The 25,258-nt window shown below is 35.1% G+C and overlaps 2 protein-coding genes across 3 annotated transcripts in view; one reads left to right on the top strand and one right to left on the bottom strand.

Annotated features, from left to right (window-relative positions):
• Positions 1-25,258, bottom strand: part of DOCK2 (dedicator of cytokinesis 2) — a 187,729-nt gene that overhangs the window by 52,383 nt on the left and 110,088 nt on the right. Inside the window, exons 28-30 of the mRNA XM_032196787.1 lie at positions 18,766-18,864; positions 16,943-17,037; positions 1,984-2,062 (exon numbers count right to left, since the gene is read on the bottom strand). Of these exons, the coding sequence (XP_032052678.1) occupies positions 1,984-2,062; positions 16,943-17,037; positions 18,766-18,864 (273 nt within the window). The remainder of the gene's footprint in view (positions 1-1,983; positions 2,063-16,942; positions 17,038-18,765; positions 18,865-25,258) is intronic.
• The window catches only part of INSYN2B (inhibitory synaptic factor family member 2B), a 35,207-nt gene continuing 29,978 nt past the window's right edge, over positions 20,030-25,258 (top strand). For both annotated transcript variants that reach the window (XM_032196785.1, XM_032196786.1), the window contains exon 1: positions 20,030-20,185. The gene's annotated coding sequence lies outside the window, so the exon portion shown is untranslated. The remainder of the gene's footprint in view (positions 20,186-25,258) is intronic.

The following is a 25,258-nucleotide window of genomic DNA, read 5'->3' as shown; positions in this document are numbered from 1 at the left end:
AATACATTCCGTATGAAATGTAAATGTATTGTTTATTTTCATTAAAGTAAGTATTTATTTAAAAACCCTAAATTTCTTTTGAATACAGACACCTTAAAGACATCCCAAAGACTTGCTCTCCTATGCAGGAAAAGCATCTCAAACTTTGACTTGATTTTCTCATCACTGTTCTGTATCCAGAAAACCCATCAATGAGATAATGGTTAAATAAAAATGAAATTAAGCTTGATTTAGAATTTTCTTTTGCAAAACAGCAGTTAAAACAAAACCTACATTATACTAGACTCTTGGTACCTTAACAGGTAAAATAAAAATATGCAAGTACCACAGCAGCTACACAAAGAAGGATAGCTTGTTTGTTTTGAACTAAAAATACTTGAAAACAACAGTTGAAAGGCAAATATTAAATCTAAAAATAGTAACAGCCTTAGAGAGAAACTGTGAAGGAAACTATTTAATAAACAATGGAAGGAACCCATTTACCTGGAGTTAATGCTCATGCTTGCTTATGAACTTCATTAAACAAATTATATCTGTTTTTTTGTTCTCATTTCCTAGTAATGATTAAAAGTTTTCTTGAACTATATAGCTCAAGACAAAATTGATCCTCAGAAAATGAAGAAGATCGACTAAAGGATCTCTCAGGTTTCTCAATTCAAATATATATATATATATTTATTTTTTTTTTAATTTTTTTTTGCTTTAAGTGCTTTTCTGTACTCAAGTCTACACAGTCTGAGTAGTAGCAAAACTCTTATCTATGTATAGATTTTTTTCAAACCATGTAAACATGAAAAACAATAGCAATATTTAAGACATTAAATTTTGAGCTATGATCTGAATAAGTACAGATAACTGTGGGTGTCCAAATTTAGATTTTTAATTAAGAAAAGATTAGACAATATATTTTGCATTGTTCTGGCATTTTCAGTCCAACAGCAGCTTTTTAAAAAAGGTGTATTTAGGGTGCTGTTATAGATAGGGTGTCTTCAGAACTTTTATTCATGAAGAAAAAATAAATATCTGCTTGACTTCCACTTTTAAGTCTCTTGTGAAAACTACAATTCTTTAATGGCATTATTCATTTACCATAATGTTGTTCAGGTTACTCAAAGCCTTCAGATATTTGACAAGCCATGAGTAAAAGCACAAGCATTAATATATTCCCTTGAACTACAAGGTTCAGTGTTTAACTCCTATGTCCCTGGTTATGTTTGATAACATTCTGGAAAGTGCAGAAACACCACAGGAAGTTTATCTTAAATAAAAGTTCCAAGGTTAGACTGTTTCTTTAAAATTTTAAACAGGTATTGAGTGCCTTGGTAAAATTTTTACATATACACAATCTTTACAGTAGCTAGCATGGTTCTGGTAGCCATACTTATGTCCACCAAATACATTTTATTTGTTTTGTCGTGCATGGCAAAGTAGATATGTTAAAAAGAATGACAGTAAGCACACTAACAAAAGCCCATATTTAAATTATTTTTGAAAGCAAATGCTCAAAAAACAAGCAAGTAAAAAGTGAAGGAGAAAAATAAAGAAAGAAATATCAGGCAAGATAAAAATTAAAAATAAATTCTAACTGGCAAATAATCTAAGCATCAAACAAATTTCAACTCATTCTACCCTATGTACATATATGTGATATTGTAAAAGTTATATGCATTACATCTCAAAGGCTGCCTTTCTGAACACACTTTCCCCCCCCAAAAGAAAAGGGGGATAAAGGGGGGGAAAAGGGAAGGGGTTGTCTGCTTGCCTATTTTAAGTGAATTACAGTGCAAAATTCCTCAGTTTTGTCCCTTATCATGAACAACTGAAGTTAAATTTTCACATCATATCAAAGATAGTCTGATCCCACAGAACTCAAATTAATAGCATTTTTACTACCAACAAAATATCAGAAGGGCTCTGAGAGACCAGAATGACAGACTAGAATATATGTGCTACTTCTACTCAGCTAAAAACCTTAATACTTACTTGGACTTCAAAATTCATATTCTCCAGAAATTTTTGGTTCATCGTCTCTGCAAATTTGTTGATGGCTCTCAAGAACACCCTGAAGAAAAAAAAAAAAAAAAAAGAAAAAAGACACAGATCAATAAATATATTCTTTGGAATTCTACTCTAATCTTTTGTAGAATTCTGATTGATGAAAACACTTTTAAACACTGAAGACACTAAAGAATCCAGGTTCACACATACAAGAACACAACAGGTTCATTCTGTATGTGACATGTTACCTATGCATCACCAATTTTAAGCATAGCTGTCAAAAAGTTTATTGATTTTTCCTGAAAAATTCAGACATCTTTTCTTTCCTCTGCTGCATAAAACATTATATTCTTGAAAAAATATATTGTGTTTTCAGACACAATTTTACCTTCTGTGTGAAAGAGCAGTTCATTTACAAGATGTTATTGCATTATCCTCATAGGTTTGACAGCTGAAAGAGCTCCTGCACTCATTAGTTAGGAGCTGCCACTGCATTTCCCCAATTAAAAGAAAACTTTTTAGTTTTCTCATAGGTGACTGGAGATGAAGATGACACCTCTGTCCATCTTCCTCCTCAGGTGGATTATAAAACCACATTCAAAGCTGAGTTGATACATAGTATTCTCCAAGTAGAAGAGTGTAAATGTGATGCCTCTAGCTTGAAAAGCAACAACTATTTGTACTTATTATTAAAGCAGCAAGATTAAATGACATTTGTACAGCAGATTTCTTTGTTTAACTTTCCAGCACAATGTATTTGTAAAATAAAGATCAAGTGTATTGCAGTAAATTTATAAAGTGTAATAAATAGTTTCATTCAATTTAGAATTTGAAAAGCAAATCATCCTATTCCCTCTACTTCAAAGCTAAAATTATTAGTTTTAAGTTGAAATATTTTTGTTGCAAACACTGTGGGGACAAATGTACTGCAGCCTGAAAGTCCTGAACACAAGGGAAAAACAATCCTACTCAAGCGCAGTCACTCACTATCAACTAGCTATTACCAATCAGGAAAAAGATCTAATAGTTGTAAAAAGCAGGTCCACCAAAACAAAACAAAACAAAACAAACAAACAAACAAAAATAAAAATAACTGTTTAATGGCATCAGGAAAAAAACAAACAAACACAAAAAAAACAACAACAAAAAAAAAAAAAAAAAAACAAGAAACAAAAAAACAATAAATTAATTTGAATTAGTAGCAAATGTTAAGAGAACACAGGGTATCCATATGTTACTGTCAAAGGAAAGTTGCATCCTAGTGTTGGATACTGTGTGCTGTTCTAGGCTCTCATCAAAAGGATAAAGAAATACCAGAGAGAGAGAGAGTAGAAAAGCAAACAAATGTGACAAAAATGATTACATGATTACATTTAATGGACTGTGGCTAATACTTGGTTTCTTCAGTCAAGGGACACAATATGACTACAGAGGGTTATGGTAGAACCTATAAAATTTGAAGTACCACAGAAACAACAGAGACCTACTGTTTGCTGTTTTTCATGCAAGAAGTGCACAACACTGAGCAAAATCATGGTGTATATTCAAAATAAGAAATAAGCTGTGAAAATCATTTCTACAGGATGCTGTGAATACCTGTATTTTATATCAGCTATTAGATGCATCAAAGACAAAAATCAGAGGAGGACTACTAAATGTCATCAGTCACTGGAGGCTGGGAGAACACAGAAATCAGTGTTACTTTACTCCCAGCTCTGTTATACTGTTCCTAGGAATCTTTAACAAGCCACTGTCAGAAAAAAAATACCAGGTGAAATGGATGTAGGTCTTATCACTAAAAAATAAAAAAATAAAAATAAATAAATAAACTGTAAGGGCTAAAGCCTTCTGTCTATCCATCTAACATTACTCTGTAACATTGATGTGATCAAGGAAATGAAATAGTTTGTACACAGTGCTGTGTCTTCCTATTTCCTCTGATTTCTTTCTTATTTCATGTGATCAGATAGACAGTATAATTTGAACTACTACAGTAAGGGTGCCACTGGAAGGTACTGCATTTCTAAGGGTGCTGTGTTTCTCTGCCTCATTATCGCACGCTTTTGGATGAACTTGTGTCCAATGGTCTAGGAAGCAATTTGATCTAATCTTCACTAGCGCTAGTTCAGCTAATTTTGCCAGTTGAATTAAGGGTCTGATCTGTGAAATGCTGAGTGTCTTCAAATCACTTCAAGTTCAAGAGACCTCATTTTGCTCAACACTGTTCTTCCAGGCTATCACCACTCTCTATAAACAACCTCTACATGCTCATGGAACTGCCCTGTCTATCCACCACAATTTCAGCTTATGTTGGTCTGAATAGGCTATCGTACTTCGCTTTTGGCCTCTTCTGTGGCTTAGTCTTATTCTGGGAGATGAGATTTCCTCAGCACGCTGCCCCCCACTACCCACAACAAACTCAACATATTCTTTGCTAATGCTTTACTCTCATGGGTACCTTTATCTCTACAGAACTGCCTGATACTTGATAAAAAGAGTTTAAGATTTTGCTTAAAAAGGAATTCTAAAAAAAAATGGTCCACACACACAACAAAAAAATAAATACATGGTTAGACAGAACACAGACATAGTATCCTGGTCTTCCAGCATAAACAGAACAGTAGAGGTACTATTCCAAGTAGAAAATTTGGGTCAAGGCCCTTTTAGTGTCACATCTTTTCTCTAGAACTATATTGCTCTAGCTTCTCCTTTGATTTACAAAGTAAATTATTGCCAACTCACATAATCAAGTCCTTAAGCTGCAACTGCTCACAGTTTTCCCTTCACTCAAAGTTTTCTGTTGGGGTAGAAGGGAGTGTCCTCAGTCTTTGTGATTATTTTTCCCTTTCCCATCTTCTGTTTTTTTCACATCTTAACCCACCACCTAAATATCCTGTTTGGGCAGAACCTAGTATGGTGCTGATAATATGCCTTACAATTAAAAAAAAAAAAGACTTTGAAGTACTTTGCCTTTTAGCACAGAAATACAGTGCAAAATAGAGTAGAAATAATCATAATGACCCAAATGTGCATGAACTATACTGGTGTGAGTCTGCTTCATAATATGGATGTATTTTGTGTGTACCATATTTTAAAATTTTTGTGAAGAGCTTGCGGTTTAATGTTTGCCATACATAAAAAGCCCCAAGGACACTTTACAAAAAGTATAAGAATGTATTTAATGTCCAGAAAAAATTACTGAGCATATTAAAAATATTGATAGAGTTCTATACAATATAATCCTACGTATGCTATTTTGTGTGAATATCTCTTTCTTTCTCACAGATATCTTTTATCTGATATACTAGAATGACACATTTTCAAAAAGCATGCAATACTTCCATGCTGTCAAGTTCCAAATATTTTCATGCTTTTGTATTTTGCCTGGAGGATGAGTCTATTTCTGTCATTGTAAGGCAGTAGGTTTGAATTCTATTCCTGGCTCCTGCCAATGCCATGCTGTACCTACCTCAGTGACTTTATACATATATGCTTCAGTTTCCCCCTTCAGAAGAAGGGCATATTTATTGACTAGCCACAAGTGTGAAGTGAAACAGGTTCACTTCACATAAACACTGAGATTTTGATGAAAATGCAAAGTATAATTTTAATGAATATTGAAAAAAAATATTCCTCTTTAAAGAACTAAACATTGCTCCAAGAGGAGAAAGATAACTCATTTGATTGGAGAAATCATTCTCATTACATGATTATTCATAATGTTAGTCACATATTATAACTGACATAACAGAGAAGATACAGATAGAAAAAGATCATAAAAAGACTGGACCCTGGAACAGCTCAGGAAAATGTAGCACATACTATCCAACTTCAGAATAAATTATCTTGAAAAATGACTGAAAGTAATTATCTTGTCACAGTGCAACATAACTTACAGAATCACAGAATCATCTAGGTTGGAAGGGACCTCCAAGATCACCTAGTCCAACCTCTGACCTAACACTAACAAGTCCTCCACTAAACCATATCCCTAAGCTCTACATCTAAATATCTTTTAAAGACCTCCAGGGATAGTGATTCAACCACTTCCCTGGGCAGCCTATTACAATGCCTCACAACCCTTTCGGTAAAGAAGTTCTTCCTAGTATCCAACCTAAACCTCCCCTGGTGCAACTTTAGCCCATTCCCCCTTGTCCTGTCACCAGGCACGTGGGAGAACAGACCAACCCCCACCTCGCTACAGCCTCCTTGAGGTACCTGTAGAGAGCGATAAGGTCGCCCCTGAGCCTCCTCTTCTCCAGGCTGAACAAGCCCAGCTCCCTCAGCCGCTCCTCGTAGGACTTGTTCTCCAGGCCCCTCACCAGCTTCGTCGCCCTTCTCTGCACCCGCTCAAGCACCTCGATGTCCTTCTTGTAGCGAGGGGCCCAAAACTGAACACAGTACTCGAGGTGCGGCCTCACCAGAGCTGAGTACAGGGGGACAATCACTTCCCTAGCCCTGCTGGTCACACTGTTTCTTTTGCAAGCCAGGATGCCGTTGGCCTTCTTGGCCACCTGAGCACACTGCCGGCTCATATTCAGCCGACTACCAACCAATACTCCCAGGTCCTTCTCCGCCAGGCAGCTTTCCAATCACTCATCTCCCAGCCTGTAGTGCTGCTGGGGTTGTTGTGCCCCAGGTGCAGGACCCGGCACTTGGCCTTGTTGAACTTCATGCAGTTGACCTCAGCCCATCGGTGCAGCCTATCCAGATCCTCCTGCAGAGCCTTCCTGCCCTCGAGCAGATCGACACACGCACCTAACTTGGTGTCATCTGCGAACTTACTGAGGGTGCACTCGATCCCCTCATCCAGATCATCAATAAAGATGTTAAAGAAAACTGGCCCTAGTATTGAGCCCTGGGGGACTCCACTAGTGACCGGCCTCCAACTGGATTTAACTCCATTCACCACGACTCTTTGGGCCTGGTTACCCAGCTAGTTTCTAACCCAACGAAGCGTACACCAGTCCAAGCCAAGAGCATCCAGTTTCTTGAGGAGAATGCTGTGGGAAACAGTGTCAAAAGCCTTACTGAAGTCAAGGCAGACCACATCCACAGCATTTCCCTCATCCACCAAGCACGTCACTTTGTCCTAGAAGATCAGGTTTGTCAAGCAGGACCTGCCTTTCATAAACCCATGCTGACTGGGCCTGACCACCTGCTTGCCTGCAAGTGCCACGTGATAACACTCAAGATGACCTGCTCCATGAGCTTTCCTGTCACTGAGGCCTATAGTTTCCCAGGTCTACCTTCCAGCCCTTCTTGTAGATGGGCATCACGTTTGCTAGCCACCAGTTGACTGGGACCTCCTCTGATAGCCAGGACTGCTGATAAATTATGGAAAGTGTCTTGGCCAGTTCTTCCAACAGTTCTCTCAACACCCTTGGGTGGATCCCATCCGGCCCCATCGACTTGTGTACATCTAAGTGCTGTAGCAGGTTGCCAACAGTTTCCTCGTGGATTGTGAGGGCCACAATCTGCTCCCCATCCCTTTCCTTCCATAGTAGATCCTTCCTTGGAATGTGGAGAGATCTGCTCAGTTCTGCTTTCCAACTTTAGACTGATTAAAGGACGGGATTTTGGTTTCTCATACATGTAATTCAATTAGATGTTTTTTGTTATTAAACTTCTCTTGTTCACATTTGCCACTAACTTTAATCACTACAAGGGGCTATAAATATATTATTTCAAGTGTTCAATTATGAGAGATCTCTACGGTTACCTGAGTAATATGGAATTTATTTTCTCATTGATTGAAGCAATTTTGATCTAAAATAATTAAAATTCCTTTACCCACAGTCATTTCAATTATAATTTCTGAGTTTATAAGCATTTGTTATTCTCGTTTACCAGCCTCTTAGGCCTGGAGATTTATGGACGATCTTCAAGGCCAAAGTCTCTGCTCTTAATTTAAATATACAAAGGCAAGGCTTTGGCTTAGAAGAGCAAAAGGATCATCATGGTTCAGCTGCTGCTATGTCCTGTACCCTTCTCAGTGTCCTACTGCTTCTACTTTTATTTATTTTACTGGCAGATAAATTGATTTCAAATTCTGACAAGCACTATAAGAAGTCTTCATATTAAAGCCCAAAGAATAGAATCCTACACCACTGGATGTATATTCTAAATATGGCTCAAATAGCACTGTAAAATATACTAACAATCTAAGACCAAAAAAGCTGAAAATGTATGTCATGTTAAGACAAAGATTTTATTTCCAATTTTTTTCCAGACAAATTTAAATAGAGGGAGTGAAAAAGAGAAAAGATGTAGTCATAAGCAGTCATGTAGTCATGATGCTAATCAAAGTAGGGTTCCTAGGTTATTCCTTAGAAGTGATTATTTAATAGTAACATAGGTCTGCACATTGTCTCTGCTTTTGAAGTGCAAATAGGGGATAAACCTAAAAAATAGATCTGGAACTCCAAGTTATTTATAGCAAACAAGTTAGAACTAGTGCACCAGCTCCTTATAGCATAAATCAAAGAGATGATTACAGTTAAAAAATAATAATAATAAAAAAGTGAACTTTAGCAGACTTTATGCATGAAGGTAAAGCCAAAGGAAACTGCATTAAGAAATTATTTTTAAGTAATGGCTCTCCACTGCAATCTATCAACTTAAATAGGCATTGCTGTTCTTCAGTGGCTTTGCCAAAGACATCTTTCTCTGCATCTAGTTTCAGAACACTGTGGCCAAGATAATTACAAACAGTAGTCTAATATCCCTTTGTATTTAAAACCATGAATAGCCATGTAAATAAACGAGCTTGGTGTTGCAAAAAGGCTGAGCACTCAGTAGACTCAGCACTCCTCTTCTGCTCACAGTTCAAACAATGTTCTTCACTTAGCTCTGCACATACAATTTTCTGAGTAGCCAAACTAAATAAAAGAAATAAAATTCTGGGCCCACAAAATTTTATGAAAGACCAAAACCATGAGTGCACCATCCCTCTGACTCTCATACATGAATCCTTCCTAAATCAATAGTCTAAGAGCAGTGAGAGTGACTTGAGAGTCTTCTCAAGTTCACACAATACAGCATAAAATTTGGAAGTTCACGGTTTCAACTTTGATATAAGTAATCCAGATACTGAGGTGAAGACTGAATTCAGTCATCTAGTTATCTGTGAACCCAAACCCATGTTCACTACGTCTTCTAAAGGTATGAAGGTATGACTACACTGCAATATCTGCAAAGATGTAATCGAATATGGACTTTTACTGGATAATTGGAAAAAAGAAAAAAAAAAAAAAAAGCTTGAAAAGAACATTATTTCCCGTGTTGTGAAAAGTCTTACTCCAAGAAATCTTTAAAAATTTGCATTTTTAATACCATATCTGAAAAACAATGAAGACACAAAAACGCTTTAAAATTCAATTCTTCTTCCCAAATGCCCTATGCGCTTTTCCTTCAAAGAACATGGCCCACAATTAAAGACAGGAGGAGCTGCATTAACTTTAGTTTGGCAAGTTTGTGTTTGTAATCCCCAAAGGCCAATCAATCAGCACTTTCATTAGTGAACCCTCTACTTGATCATGAAAGAATATGAGAGTTCTTTCAAAGCCTAGGAGATGCATCAACTATTATTTTGAAGGTCTATACTGAGCTGTGACAGGCATGGTCTTGCTAGTTATGCCAATTAAATGAAGACTAGAGTAGGGAAAACAGAGCCAAAATAATGCTTCCATATCATTTATGTTGACTTGATAGGAGCATCCTCATGCCTTTGCAGAGGACACCTTTTTTTAACATGAAGCAGGCACAAAGGAGAAGCAGCTACTAAAGTCAATTCTCTTGTGGGCCTCTGTCATCTTTCCTCTTCTTTCTTACATGTAGAGCTACAAGACGGCATGTGAAATTAAGGAGACTTGCAAAGCAGGTCAGACACAATCACAAATGCTGATCATTATCAATGGCTGAAACAATAACCAGGAATTATAAACTACACCTGAAGATATTAAGTACACAGAGAGACCAGGCAATCAATCAATGTGACAGGCGAAATCAGAAACATACATTTACTATTTCAGTGACCAAAACAGCAGGGGAAAGACTGAGAAAACAGGTGAAGATAATGGCTAGATAACAAAAAATCTTTACAAGTTAACCACAGAAATAATCTGCTAACAAACTGGCAAACTATCATTAATTTAGAAATGAAGGGCAATGTAAAAAAGAAATACTACTTAAAAACCTTGCAGCCATGTGAAATCTTGTTATTAAGAGCATCATAATGTCAACACTTAAGAAGCAATTCACTTCCATTGTAACTGGAAAAATATGACCACTGGTGCAAAGAAAGTAGTATAATTTAATCATATTTCTTCCTTTGTTTCAATTCAGTATTACTACAGACTGAAGCAGAATTTTTGTACCATTCAGACCGAATGAAAATTGGTTTTTTATTAGAATTTTCCTAAACGCTTATGTCAATGTATGACAAGACTCTATGCAAACAGCATGGTCAGAAAACAACTGCTTAGAAGTAACTATTACCCAGCTTCTCCTGTCTCAGTTAAAACTTGTTTTGTACAATTCAATTTCTTTATTAGTAGAGTGCTTATTATTTGAAAAATTTACCTTGAATAGCTATGCCAAGCATACAAAACCACTACATGCTACAAAATATCAGAGGTATTTTGACAGTAGTACAAAAGCAACACCTAGACAAAGACAAGAATGAGCAATTGTTTTGCTGCTGTACAATCAAATGCAAAACATGACAGTTTCCATTAGAGATGTCTATTTTGCTAGCAATCTGTTTATACGCAGCTCTTAATTCAGCATCTACTTACAGCATGTTTTAAAAACTGCTTATCTCCCATTTTGGATACAAATTAATTTTTTGAAACTGTATATTAGGTACATGCAAATCTCTTTTGAAAATGTGATCTTTAGCATGCTTTCAAGAAACATCAAAGCTGGAGAACCAAGTGGATAAAAAGCTGGCATAATACTTCCTGATACAAGTAACATATTTGGAAAAGCATTCTCAGTAATTTTCTTTATACTATGAGTATCTTTTAACTTGAGTTTGCTCTCCTTTTTCATGTACTTCAGCTAATTGTTTTCAGAGTAGTAATATCTTGATTAAAAATAAAATAAAATAAAAATCACACGTCTTTGGTGCTAGATCAAGACTGGGAATAAAAGATACAAAGTCAGAACCATACGTGACTTAACATAGTTGCTTCAGAATGCCATACACTAATAAATACTGTCATATTTGTTTCCCCTCTGCTAACACTGATTTACCCTTACTGCAATATTTCTATATATCATTTAGTCCTCATTTTTATATATCTAATACTTGTGCAAAGGTGATAGTTTGATAAATAAATTTACAGAAAGAAATACTCCTATTATTCAAACGTCAAATGATTAAAATTGCACTATTACATTAAAGTAATGGATAACGCTGTGGATAGCCAGTGCATAATACTAAGTGGGCTTTTTTTTTTTTTTTTCTTTTTGTTGTCATTTAGTTGGTTTTTAAAGCTCTGCATTCAGGCTCTGTATTTTATTTATGATCTCAACAAAACATTTTAAAGGTTAAAAAAAAAAAAAAGTATTTGGGCTTTGCTTTTTCTTTTCCCCATTTAATAAATTTTCTGTATTTGAAATAAATTCTCTCTACTTGTATTATTTTATAACAGTATATGTACTTTCTATTTTTTCCAGACATTCTTATTGAAAATACTTAGCAAGTAAACACATTCAATATAGATTGTGTATTTTTTATTTTTTTTTAACTTCCAAGGAAGCCTGACTTTTTCTGAAGATAAGAATACAAACTGTAATTACAGACAAATATGCATTTCCCTTTTGTCTAAGTGTTACTTACTTGAGTTTACTACTTCACAACTGAAACTGTATCAATACAGTGGTAGTTGCACCGAACCAAAAGATTAGGTCTTAAAAAGATCATTATGCATTAAATTCATAGTACACCAACAGGGTTATTTTGTGATGTAGCTTTCAAAAATACAAGATAGCTGTTCAAAATAATGTTACATATATGCAGTTGTCTCATTTTTAATTTCCTAGAAATATCTTCAGATATGAAGCATTGATTGAAGTTACTTGTCAGAAAAGAGAGCATGGAAAGATTGCGGTATAGCTTCTACATCTGATGAAAATTATGGGTACTGAATTTTTCAGTACCCATACAACAGGTGTTTTCAGTACACATACAACAGTTTATATCTTGCCGAACTTCTGAAAACACCACATTAACAAGTTCTTCTGAGTTGGGTTGTTCTCCTCACTGAGATTTTCACTTGTAATTGAAGAACTTGTACTCTACGAGCATGAGCATCCTAGGAATCAGCCCCAAGAAAGATGAGCCACTTTGCAGTGGGAGGGGAAAAGGATGACTCACAGCATGTTTTCTCTCTACATTTTAGATGAAAGACTAAATGACTACCATCAAACGTAATACACACCTAATGTGTACTGTGACCATGATATGCAATAGCCTGTCTTGCTGCAGTCAAGATGGCCTTGGATGATCTGCTGCAGTCACCGCATAATTGTTTAGGTGCTCAGTAAGCAGACAATTGCATAACATGGCTAACAACGGGCAACATACAGTTAGTGTGAGTAAACATACTGTAGTACTAAGTATTAGGAAGAAGCGATTGATTGAAATGTAGGGTTACATCAGGCTGAACCAGATTTAATCGCGCATGGTTGTAAGAGATGTTCTGTTTATAAGACAGCAAAGCACTGAATGGCTCAGTCAGACATATCAGCTGCAGCTGGAATTTTAACTCTCCATGGAAGTAAGCTTACAATCCACAATGAAACAACTGCCTCTTCTCTTTATCTGCCTTATTCCATTTCCCAAGGCAAATCTTATTCCATTTGTTCTATTAAAGTACTGACTTTTGTGAGAACTTGGAAAGACAAGTAGGAAACAGAGTTCCCTAGATTTAATGGAAAGGAAATACAAATCCATCAATCTGGGGACACTGTGCACCAAATATCCAATGTAGAAGAACAATAAATTAATAAATAAAATGTTCTACCTCTGAAAGGACCATTACATATGCGTTATATATACACACACACAGAGGGAAATTTCATTTCAGCACATTTTTAGTCTCACAGCAGAAACAAACCCTCTAAGTGCACATCTTATCACTAATGATTAAAATGATGACTGAACAGTACAAGCCATCTGAAGCTGTTATGTTTCATATACCTTCTTGTGCATTCATACACTAAGGGATATTTTCATTAGACATTTACACTTGTTGCTTAGAATACTTTTTCATGTACTTAATTTACAAAGTTATGCTATATGCCATAAGCATGTGTGAAAATGCCTTCTGCCTGACCCCCTGAAAATTCAAGCACTTGATAAAGACAGATGCATTTCTGTCAAGCCTGCTTAGGCCAGCCAAATGTTTCCCAAGGAAAACGAGACCAAAAGAAAGAAGAAAAAAAAACTTGTACACAATAGATCAGCCTTTCAAATTCTGTCTTATTTGCTCAGGATAAACTGCAACGCTGTCATCCATATTTAGTTACATAAACCAATCTTAACTCCTAATGCATGCCTGAAAACAAGAGCAAAAACTAACTTGAAGTGTTTGCATTTTTTTCCTCCTAGGAATAAATAAATAAACACCCCTTTTTATTCTCTGCAAGACAAACAATGAGACAGGCAATGTTTTATGCCAACTGTTGAAACATATCTGTATAGAATAAATCAGAGTTTTCCTCTGAGAATAGAATCACTTCCTATTAATAATCAAGAAAGTAATATTAAGGATTTTTTTTTCCTATTTTGATATGTAATTTGATATTCACTATTTAAAAATCCCATCACAATTGTCAGAGACAGAACCAAGTCTCAGACTGAACTCCAGCACCAGCTGGAGTAAAGAATAAAGCACAGTCTTATTAACTGGATTTGTTTACCTTGTGTAGAGTCAGTTCCACTAGCACTTGTGCATAGTCACAATATCCACTGACATCAATACCAGTAACAGTAGCAAATATTTCTAAAATGTGAAAATAAAAGTTTCCATTTCCACCAACAGATAGATGGAAGACTGTGTTTTCAGCAGCAATATACAGTTTGCAGCATCCCTCCCATCTGTATTTAAATTAAACTTGTTTAAAAAAGGCATGTTCCCATACTTCCTGCAACTGCATTCAGTATCCCTTCTTTCCCAAACCATTCTGTCATTCTTGAAAAACGTTCTTAAATTGTTAATACCAGCCCAAGTTTTTTTATTCTTAATGTCTAAAAGAAAATGCAGTCCAACAGCTACTAAACTTGTTGCATGCACTTGTTAAAGGCTGTGCTTGCAACTTTATAAATGCCATCTCCTCATAAAGCACGAATCAACTTTTTTTTTTCTTTTTTTTTTTTGTAATTCACAGATCAATACTATAACCAGCTACTTGCTCTGAAAAGACTTTTTCTATTCAAAGATACTGTTGATGAGAAATATGCATATGTATAGTGTGGAATTTTATTTTATTTTACTTTTTCAGAAGTCATGTTTAACTAAGCCATTCACCAATGTTACCAAAAAAAAAAAAAAAAAAAAAAAGGTCTGAAATCCCTAAATCCCTACTTTCCATTTCTTCAAATGTTACCCTGTGCTAGGTGAAGAATTGGAACTTTTTCTGCCTCATTCTGCAGGTTGGCCAGGACCTAATGATACAACATACAGTTGCTGGTAGTCTGACGAATGGTGAGATATCTGGGGTTGCAGGTGGCACTGATTTGAAGCCATAATTAGATTTTCCTGAACTAATAGTGCCACTACAACATATGAGCTACATGAGATCTTGAGGTACCAGGTCTTGAGGGTGTTACCAAGCAGTTCATCTGCGAAAAAGCAGCTATTTTTAGTATGTATAATGAAAGAAAATCAGCAATATTTCCAGCTGTTTTGCCAAATACCGTCAGTGCTAAACTCTTCAAGTTAGACTTAAAACGGTCTAGGGATCACTTGACTCTGAATTATGTCTGAAAACAATCACAGACACAGGTAATGAAAACATATTTTATAAAAAGCTTAACTACTGGTGTTAGAAAATACCCTATGCTTATCTCACATGGACTTTTTCAGCAAATAGTGTCCAACCTTAAGATGCACTGGTGAAAAAGTCCTGTAGAATTTTATTTTTAGTTTACCTAAAGTAGACTAAAATACCTAAGTATAATGTTGACAAGATTCAAAAAACAAATCATATGGACACAGAAACAATGGATATGCTTATGAAACCACTTCAGACTGGACTCTAACCAAAACTGATTCAATGCACTAATTATGATATAATCAAGTGTTTTCAAACTCAGTCTGAGCAATTACCATTTCAAAGCCCAGAGGAACAGAAGGGATGTGAATGTTTCAATTGCTAACTGCCATAACCATTTCTTTTACTCAGTGAATCTCAGATCCTATGCAGTTCAGGAAGACAATGAGGTATGGGTATTTCTTGGGAGAAATGATGTGCCTCTAAATTAAAATTATGAATACCTGAGAGATGAAGTGGACCATACAGTTTTACCTAAACCAGAAAAAGCATTTCCCCACAAAGCCATGTACCTAGGAATTACTGCTTTTAATAAGCTGATAGCCAATCATCTATGTACCACAAGTGGAATAAAGTGCACTTACAAGCAGCAGCAACTAGGAAGAAGTGTGCAGTAAGCAACCCTCATTAACAAAAGTTAATTAAATTGACCATGAAGGATCACAAAAATAACTCAGCTATTATATCAGGTATTATGACCTCAGTGAGGATTTTACTATTTCCCAAAGTGTTCTGCCCCATCTAGCATGACATGAAAAAGAACATTCTTCCCAACTTACTGTTAATGGAAGGAAAGAGGAAAAGTAAATAAAAACAAACAAACAAACAAGAAAACATTCTGTTTCCTCTCTGTTAAAGTACTCTGTTGATTCTCAGTTGCTAATAAGAACACTCCCACATCAGTGAGCCTCTGCCTCACTTTGGGAATTGTCTTTGGCCAATTAAGAGGCTTTGGGAATAACGATATGCCTTAAAAGCAAACAGCACATCATCTTATATAATAATAATTTAAATGAATATGCAATAAACCATTCCAATGGGCAATACACAGGATCAAACAACATTCTCATGATCAACCAATGCTTGGCTTATCCCACTATCATTTATGACAACACCAAATCAGACAGATTATAGCCACAGGTTAAAGTGTACAATCTGCACGGTTTAAGATATTTTTCCTTTAGTTAATTTTATTATATTGGAGTTCTCAAAGATACCTTATTAATAGCAATTTCTCATAGAGTAAATAGCAGCAAGTATGATAAACTTGATTATACAAGCTTCTGCTTAGATGACAACTTGATCTACATAGGTAATGTAGATGTTTGAAGTAATCAATCTCAATGAATCCCCAGATGATACATAAGATAGCAATACACTTCCTCAAAAAGCATCCTGGACCCAGACTTCTCCTACAAATACAGAGATGCCCTCAAAGACCTGGTCTTTGTGATCTTTTCAGCAATCCAACAAAGCATATCAGCTTAGGAAAAAAAAAAAAAAAAATTGCTTTCTAGCTCGTGCATCACAGTTAACTCACTGAGGACATGCTGAAATGGTACAATTAAGATTTAACTGGCCTTTTACAGTTTGGCTTCTGTTGACTGTCACCGACCGTACAAACCAACTATCTACTTCCACTTCAATGTTACTTATTCTTTCCTTTGTTGTAACTGGATTTAGAGCACAGGCAGCTAGCTATTTAATGTATCGTCAGTAAATTATTTCAGATGTTGACCTCTTCTTGACATTCACCAAATTGGAATGGTATTATCTTAGTTGGAATGGCAAAACTTCACTTGTTTTCAGAAGATATAAAACAAGTTCACTTTTCAGAAGCACACAAAACACAAGCACTGAACTTCCAGCCCCACTTTACCTGTTCTGCACCATGCTCATTGCTATCCAGTCTGAAGGGTAAACATTTTTTCCAATGAGATCTTTGAACATTATGAATGTTTCCATCAAGAAGTCCTAGAACAGCAAAATACAGTAAATAAACTTTGTGTTACACAGTCACATAAGTGTTCCTGCTGCAATTAAAGAACTAAGAGGGAGGGCTCCACTCTGCTCCTAGTGAAGTTAATGGAAAAAAATCCCGCTGATACCAGTAAACCCAGGGTTGGAACTGAAGTCCTGCAAAAGAGCAGCCCCAGAATCAAAATGAAGAAAGTTGTTACGTTGAGCTCTTAAGAAAAGATATGCCATAAATGAATGGAAATAAAAAGTTTTAGTACTATATATAGGAAAGCTGCTGAATTGCATATTATTTAGCCAGTCTCATAATGCATAACAAATTAACAGATCTGAAAAACAATACACTTTTCTACTTAGTCGATTTAGTCTAATTTTAGTATTCTAAATAAAAAATTTAAGGCACAGACAGAAAATCCTCCAAAAAAATATATATTTTTCCAACAACTATTTAGAGATTCTGGTATACTGAACAAAAATAAAATGAACATCATAATTCAAGCTCTATTTCATGTATAGTGCATATGTGCAGTTTTACCCCTGAATTTCTGAGCAAGTCAGCTAAAAATCTGAGGCTAGCAAGATGAAATGTCATCATCTACATGTATTACCAAAACCTCACAAGCAGTTCTCTGCAACATTTGTACTTTGTCAAATTACTTAGAGAAAAAAGTGAACAATAGCTTTCAACACCATGGTTTGAAAAACAGTCTTTATCTTCACTGACATGCTTATGCTCAAGAAGACAACAAATTGATGCCTTTATAAATGGAGAAAAAAAAAAAAAGAGTTTGGTTTGTTTTGTTTTGTTTTTTAAATGTGCTCTTCAGATCTGTTCAAGCAGATGAAGTATTACTACACCTGATAGTCTTCATTAGAATTTCTAGATATTATCTAGGACCAAGTACCTGAAGTACATAAACTGCTTGGAAGCTGAAGTTATTTTAAAATACTCCTATGTTTTCAGGTAAATTCAGGCACATGAAGAATTGCAAAATTTAGCCATGATTTGATCTGCTAGAATTTCAGTTATGGCACAACACTGACTATAACAAAGAAAGGAAAGCGGACAAATCTTGCCAACTGAACGTATTACTTCCATGGAGAACCCATAGATCATGTAAACAAAACCTTAGCCAATACCTAGACTTATTTTGGACTTATGTCAGGAGTATAAATTAAGGGAAAAAGGTCTCCTGAAACCAGTGACCAATGGTACGAAACAGAAATGCACACCAAATATCATTAATTTATGCCAGGAACAACTGATATAAAAAGTTGCATTTAATTGCATTTAGCACACATTATCTTGACCAACAGTGGAACTAGATCACGATGTGCAAAATGTGGATGAAGGGTTGGAATAGTCAGGGATTGCTTTGCTGCTGTTTTTTGTTGGTGGTGGTGGTATGTTTTTTTGTTGTTGTTTCTCCTCAAAACAGAGTGAAACAAAGATCTCATTACTTAATGCTTGATTATTAAATTACTTCCTAAGTGCTATGGACAACAATAGTGACATTTATATCTTTCCAAATTTCTGATCTTAGTATTGTACAAAGACACCATTAGAAGAGGGAGGCAATAAAATGATGGAGAGGCAGAAAATGTACATAAACGGACTTCATGCTAAGAAGAATCAGGCAAGATAGTTCAAAACAACACTTTATTTTTCATAGCTAATAAAATAATTCTAATTATTTATCATCTATGTGTTTGTTTTGTACTCACCACTAGCTCTGAACTTGTCTGAAAAGTTTCAATGTAAACTGAGTAATGCTGGTTGTTCATCTGGTTTAAGATTGCTGTCATGCATGCAACAAAATGACTCTGAAAGAAAACGAGAAAAAATCAATTGAAACATAACACACATCTAGATTAATTTAGATATTGGACTTTATTCTTTCTAAATCAGACCTATTCCAAATGCCTAATAATTATTTTTAAAGGATATTAAAATAATATCAAATGACAACTTTCACAAGCCCATATGCGAAACATAGTAAGAACTCAGAGAGGGTAATTCAAAAGCTACCTTGGCAATAGGCTCTGGAGAAAAAATCTGCACCATTTATGAAAAGCACATGGAAGCACACAATCTGCAACCAGAAAACTTTATATATAAAATACAACTCAGTATTACTATAAGACTCTTAAAAGGCAAGTGATATTTCCTAGGATTCTTTCATTATGAATTCATAGGAAGAAAAAATATATTTGATCAAAACTTTCTAATCATCCTAGAAACAAAGGCTATGGTATTTTACAGGAAGAAATAGTGCAAGAAAGGATATATTTTACAGATGTTTAAGTAACTACTACAGAACTCTAAAGCTTCTATAAAATACTATTATTTTCATCTCTCAAAACTCCAAACTTCCTCAAAAGGAAATACTTTTTTTCTCAATTCCTTAAGATGAAGTGTTGCAAAATATAAAATTATCTATAAGCCTAGGTTTTCACTGCCTTTGACTGAGACTCAGAAAGATATTCCTCATATCTCAGTGGTAGCAGGCTTAACTATTGTTAGTATACCTGTAAGACAGAAAAGAATCCTCCTTATTGATGCATTCTAATTGCCTGAATTCTTGTTTTAAATTGAACCTGCCTTCACTATATTAAAAGAAGAGATTATGAAGGAGATGATACAAAATAACTTTCTAGCTTGGTTTGAACCTTTTCATCATGCTTGTTTAGGATAGCTAGAGGTGACTCCCCTGTCCCTCTGACCAGAAGCTTATTTCCCCTTGTTACTAACCAGATTCTCAGTTTAACTCAGATTCACTTTACACTTTTGTTACGCCAGAAAGGCAACACAGGCACACATTACCAAAGTATCAGCTGCAGTTTGCCATCCCCGACCATTTTGTGTACCACTTAAAGGGAAGCCCTCTTTAACTTCAGGTTGTGGCCACTAGAGGTCTTTCAGTTTCATATGTTAGCTGCTGTTCAGTTTGTACTGCCTTTTTATTTTTTTTATTTATTCCTACGTGAGCAGACCCACTACACTTCTGGCATACAAACAGTGAAAATTACAATATAAAGGACCTATTATACCTTCTTTTGGAGTGACACTAGTGCTAGTAACAGGCTTGTCTACTTTGTAAGCCTAGGAAGACACATTTTCTGCGGGTAAAGCCAAAGATTTCAGGTAAGGTATCGTGTTCTCGGGTAATGATGCTTTTTTAAAAAGAAATGCTGATTTTCCTGCTGTAGTAGTTCACTTTTACAGTTATGGGTTAGAAAAGTGTTTTCTGTGATGTTAAATATGAAGCTGGAAGTAATAATGAATGAATTTCAAATGATTCAATATTGAAACTGTGTTTTTCCTTCTGATGTCTTGATTTTGAAAAAAATTACTGACAGAAGTTAGAGAATATTATACATGAAAAACAGCTTGTGTTTTTAGTAGTTAAACATATGCCAGAAAATGCCTTTCTGCACTAATATTAAATAATCACTTCTTGAAATAAGTAGCATTTCTTTGCAAGCTTTAAATAGACCTTTTATGTTGCTTAAAGGCATAAAGACTTTAAGAAGGTTTTTTTTGTTGTTGTTGAAACCAACTTCTAAAATGTGTCTAGCTATATCTGTTCTTATTATATTGTCATTTTAAAATTGTATTGTCATTTTAAAATTACCAGATGATTGATTGATTACTGAAAAGAGCCATAAACAAAGATCACATATACCACCTTGCAACAAAACTATCAAATTCATATTAGTGTGACTGAATGATAAGTAGATAAATAAAGCTGTCAGTAAAGCTGGTGTGCTAAAAAAACTTCCTCCATCATTTCCATGCAGCTGTTAAGCAGGGAAATACACAAATACCATTTCATATCTAATAATTTTCTTGTCTGCAATCTCAACTATTAGAAATTAACTGCTAGCTCCTTCATAGGTTAAAAGCTTGCCCCTCCCCTCCTAATCCCCAAACACCAGCAATAAACATTCACTCCTCAAATGCAGCCTCAGATCATTCAAGTACCCATGCTGTCTCAGCATCACCATTATCACTTCTAGAACTTCAGTGTCATTTAGGACTGGGGAGAGCTGTGATCAAATCTGCAAATCTCTATGTATTCATTTAAATTCTCCCATGCTGTTTAATTCTCCTACTAGAATATGCAAAGAACATGAACTGCTTGAAAATACAGTAAGTTCTGCACAAGAACTACTTATTACACTTTGAATGCGGGCTGCATGCTCACTAGACAGACAGAGGAAATTCAGAACCAAGCACTACCTACAAATACAATAGTCTAATGCTTAGGATTCAAAAAAGTATTTCATTTAATCAAGCATTGCATATAGTGATTGAATAGTATGAAAAAGGTTGCAGCAAACAAGATGAACTTCAAGTAGAATCCCAACAAGTCATTTCAGCTGCGTTGAGGATTTATCTCATGAATTAGAACAGAGAGGCTGATTAAAACTAGGTCATATGTATATATATATATATATATATAAAGTATCTAAGTAAACATTCAACTGATGAGAGAATACTCACAGAAGAATTATCAGATATAACTTTGGAATACATTGGATCAATTCGAAGAGATGCAACAAAATGTATGCTTTCCAATTTTAAAACCTTCACACACATTTAAATACAAAAGAATCCAGGAACAGAAGCAGCACTGAATTATACTTCTTGAATTAACTGATTTGCTGATATTCTTTCAAAACTTGGGTAAAGAACAAACAAAATAGATGGTACGAACACTACAATTCTGTCAGGACCAGAAGCACAGAGAAAGTCAAATGAAAGTGAAACAGAAGGAAGTGTCTCAGAAACTATTCAAACTCCCCATCCATTTAAAAAAAAAAAAAAAAAAAAGCCAACCACATAATTTATATAAAATTTTAATGAACTATAATGCTGGCTTCCTTTAGTATAAGCATTGCAAAATATTGGCTAAAGCAAAAAGAAAAAAAAACATCTGTTATTCAAGTGCACATTAGCTGTGGATGCAACATATACAAGAAAAGAAGCAACTGAAAAATATTAGGGTCATATGGGTAAGACAACAAACTTCAACACCTAGCAACTAAATCCCAGCATACTTTATGATAGTAAATGGTGACAGGTTGCTGTAGTAACTTCAAATAATACCAGCACCACAAGAATAAATAAAGCAAATGCACTGGAAAACCAAACAGCAACAGAAATAATGTAGACTGAAGCTACACTTCAGTACTCATATCGTAGAAACATTTCAATGGCTGTTCTTTGAATAATTTTCATGCAGCAGTACTTCTGGAATGACTAAGAAGGATATTTATTTCATATAGTTACTTAAATAACATTTATTCTCATTAACAGAAAGCTTTACCAACACAGAGCCATAGTGTAAATATGTAACACTACGTACATCATTACAAAGGAAACAAAATGCAAACATCAATAATTTCTAATAATTCAAGCATTTCTGATGGCCAAAAACATTGTAATTATATTTAAATCTCCCTTTTTAACACAAAGACAGATGTTCTAAATGCCCATTTAGCTTGTTCTACTGTTTTCTTTTCATTCATATGCTCTAGCCAGAAGCATATGCATCTATATAAGTTAGTAGGTTACCACACTGAAAAACACAGGCCAATTTTGTAACTCAATGAAATCATAATAGCAGCTGCTGTATAAGATTTAAAGATAATCTGCAAGCCAGACAATCAAGGCAATTTCAAAATTATTTCATTTAAGACTTTCTTAAACATAGATAAAAGCGGTAAGACAAAGTTTTATGGTATGACATACAAGCAGCATGATGTTTTTCAGAATGTTTGGTGCCTTTTCTTTTTTTTTTTTTTTTTTTTTTTTTAATAAAATAGAACAAACCTTTATGCTCATTTCCCAACAATATTAAAAATTAAATTCTCTACAGTGCTTTTACTGCTGCTGAATTTTGTTGCCATAAATCCATCCCAGAATTTCTACAGTCCATGGCTAGGATGAAGACTGTGTATGACTGAATCTTTTCATACGTCTGTGCTCGAAAACAGTTGTGCAATTTCCTACTTTTCCCAGAACATTAACATTGTGTTCACCTTTGAGGTGTACATGCAAATAAATCATCAATAATATTATTTGGTACAGAGTGAGAAGTCAATTATTTCTAATGGACAATCATTCCATGAAAACTGTACTAGCTTTCGCAGAACACAAGGTACTAATAACATCAGCTATTTCACCTTCTTGCTTAAACACTACTGTCCACACTCCTAATCTCAGCTCCGCTGCATCAGGTAAAATCTTTCAACCTTACCTTCAGGGATCTATGCAGCTTCATGCTGCTTGTCTTTCCTTCCCTTCTGCTACCTGCTAATTCCTCTATCACAATTACTTCTAGCTAGTTTTCAGATTGCTCTTGCAGGCCAGAAAAACCTTCCTACTCTGGTACATAAGATATCCACTGACAATCCTGAAATTTCCTGTGCTGTCAACATTGCTAATTTCACTAATTTCTTATTCTAAGTGCTATTCTATTTCCTTGATTCCATTACTCCAGATGGTCAGTCAAGTTGGCAAAACAAGGCTTGTCCTGCCAACCATCCCAGTGCACTCATTCCCATGGTAAAGAGAATGCAGTCAGCATTCCACAGAAACATCTAAAGCATAGAGAGTAAGATTAAAAATATGATGCTTCCCCCCCCAATCATAACTTATTTATTTATTGTACTAAAGTTTGGACACTCTCTTACAGGTGAAAGCTCTGTAAACTGATATGGGAACTTTAAGGAAGTAAACCAACGGCTGGGATGAACAGGAGTTAGTCCCCTGATATAATACTTAACAGCAGGAAAAAAAAAAAAAAATGCCAGGTATATAGGACTACAAAACAAAACATACTGACTACAGTAGAGATTGACAACTGTGTCTAAAAGAAATGGCTTGAATTCAGCAATCTATTCCTGTACATATATATAGAGTGTGGTAGCTTCTTTTATTTCTAAGCTGTATATTTTAAATCTACGCATATCGGGAAGACACATGTCTTAACTGCTGATTCACATCTTTAAAACAAAATAGAGCCACCTCCTCTATTCCCAGAACTCAGTCACCCTTTAATTGATTTTGTTCCTTTTCAGCTGCACTTACTGAAGACAAGAACAGAAAAATTAAATTAAAAACTCAAACGCACAATCACAGATGAGTCTAATATAATACATTTCTGGATTGTCAAAACAAAGCTTTATCACAGAAGTTACACACAGAGCTTCAGAAACTTTCCTCTTGTTTAGAATTTGTTTTACAGCGAAAATCAAGCTCAATAAAAAAATTCTGCAACAACCCTCATCCATTAAACTTACAAATCTATCAGGGCCATACGTTTAAGATTAATAAATAGCAAATATCTGAGAAATCCACTAATACATATTTGTGTCATTTATATAAGATTTTTTAACCACCTCTATTTAAGCAACAACACAGCTGCAATTGAGCTTTCAAAACACAATGGGTTTTGTCAAAAGGCCATGAAAATCTCACCAATCCTGAAGACATTCATGGAAAAATCCTTAAGTCTGTTTAGCACCATACATGCCCTTTGAAGAATATTTTTTATTTTATCAAGGTACATGCAAACCAGTAATTAAGCATTTGCAGACACCAATATTCAGCCATCTCTTAGGCTGAGATTAAAACCAGCAACCTTGCCTGGTTGGATAACCCTTTTTCTAGGTCAGAGTCTGCCTTTGTAATGTCTAGTACTGTTATTTATTTACACAGCGCTAAGCCAGCCAATAAGATCCAAGTCATTGAGAAATTTAAATTAATTCTAAAAAATATTTTTTCCTTTTTTTTTCTTCTGTTCTTTTTTTTTTTTTTTTTTAGCAGCTGAAACACTCAGATAAACTCAGACTGTTTTTTGTGAGGAGCCTGGTACTTGTTTCTGATATTTTAAATGCACACTAATGCAAAAGTGATTTTAATTTGGCAGCTGGCAGCACCAATTGTAATTTGTCTCTTTCCAAATTATGAACATTGCACTGGTACTCTGGTAACTGGTTTAATTTTGTTAAATGAATAATAAAACTAGATTATAAATTGAAAGTTATAATACTATTTACAGTTTAATTTAAATAAGAAACATTTGTCTTTATCTCCATATTTAAACTCATTTTGACTGCTGTTCTTGTAGATTGAAAGCTGTCTAACTGTGGCCTATTCCACTTTGTGGTAAACAAAAGGTGAACAGAAGACATACCCAGTACACCC

This window comes from Aythya fuligula, chromosome 14 (genome assembly GCF_009819795.1).
Source record: "Aythya fuligula isolate bAytFul2 chromosome 14, bAytFul2.pri, whole genome shotgun sequence".
Lineage (NCBI taxonomy): Eukaryota > Metazoa > Chordata > Aves > Anseriformes > Anatidae > Aythya > Aythya fuligula.
Note: the sequence above shows the minus strand (reverse complement) of the source record. Positions and strands in the feature narration are given on the sequence as shown.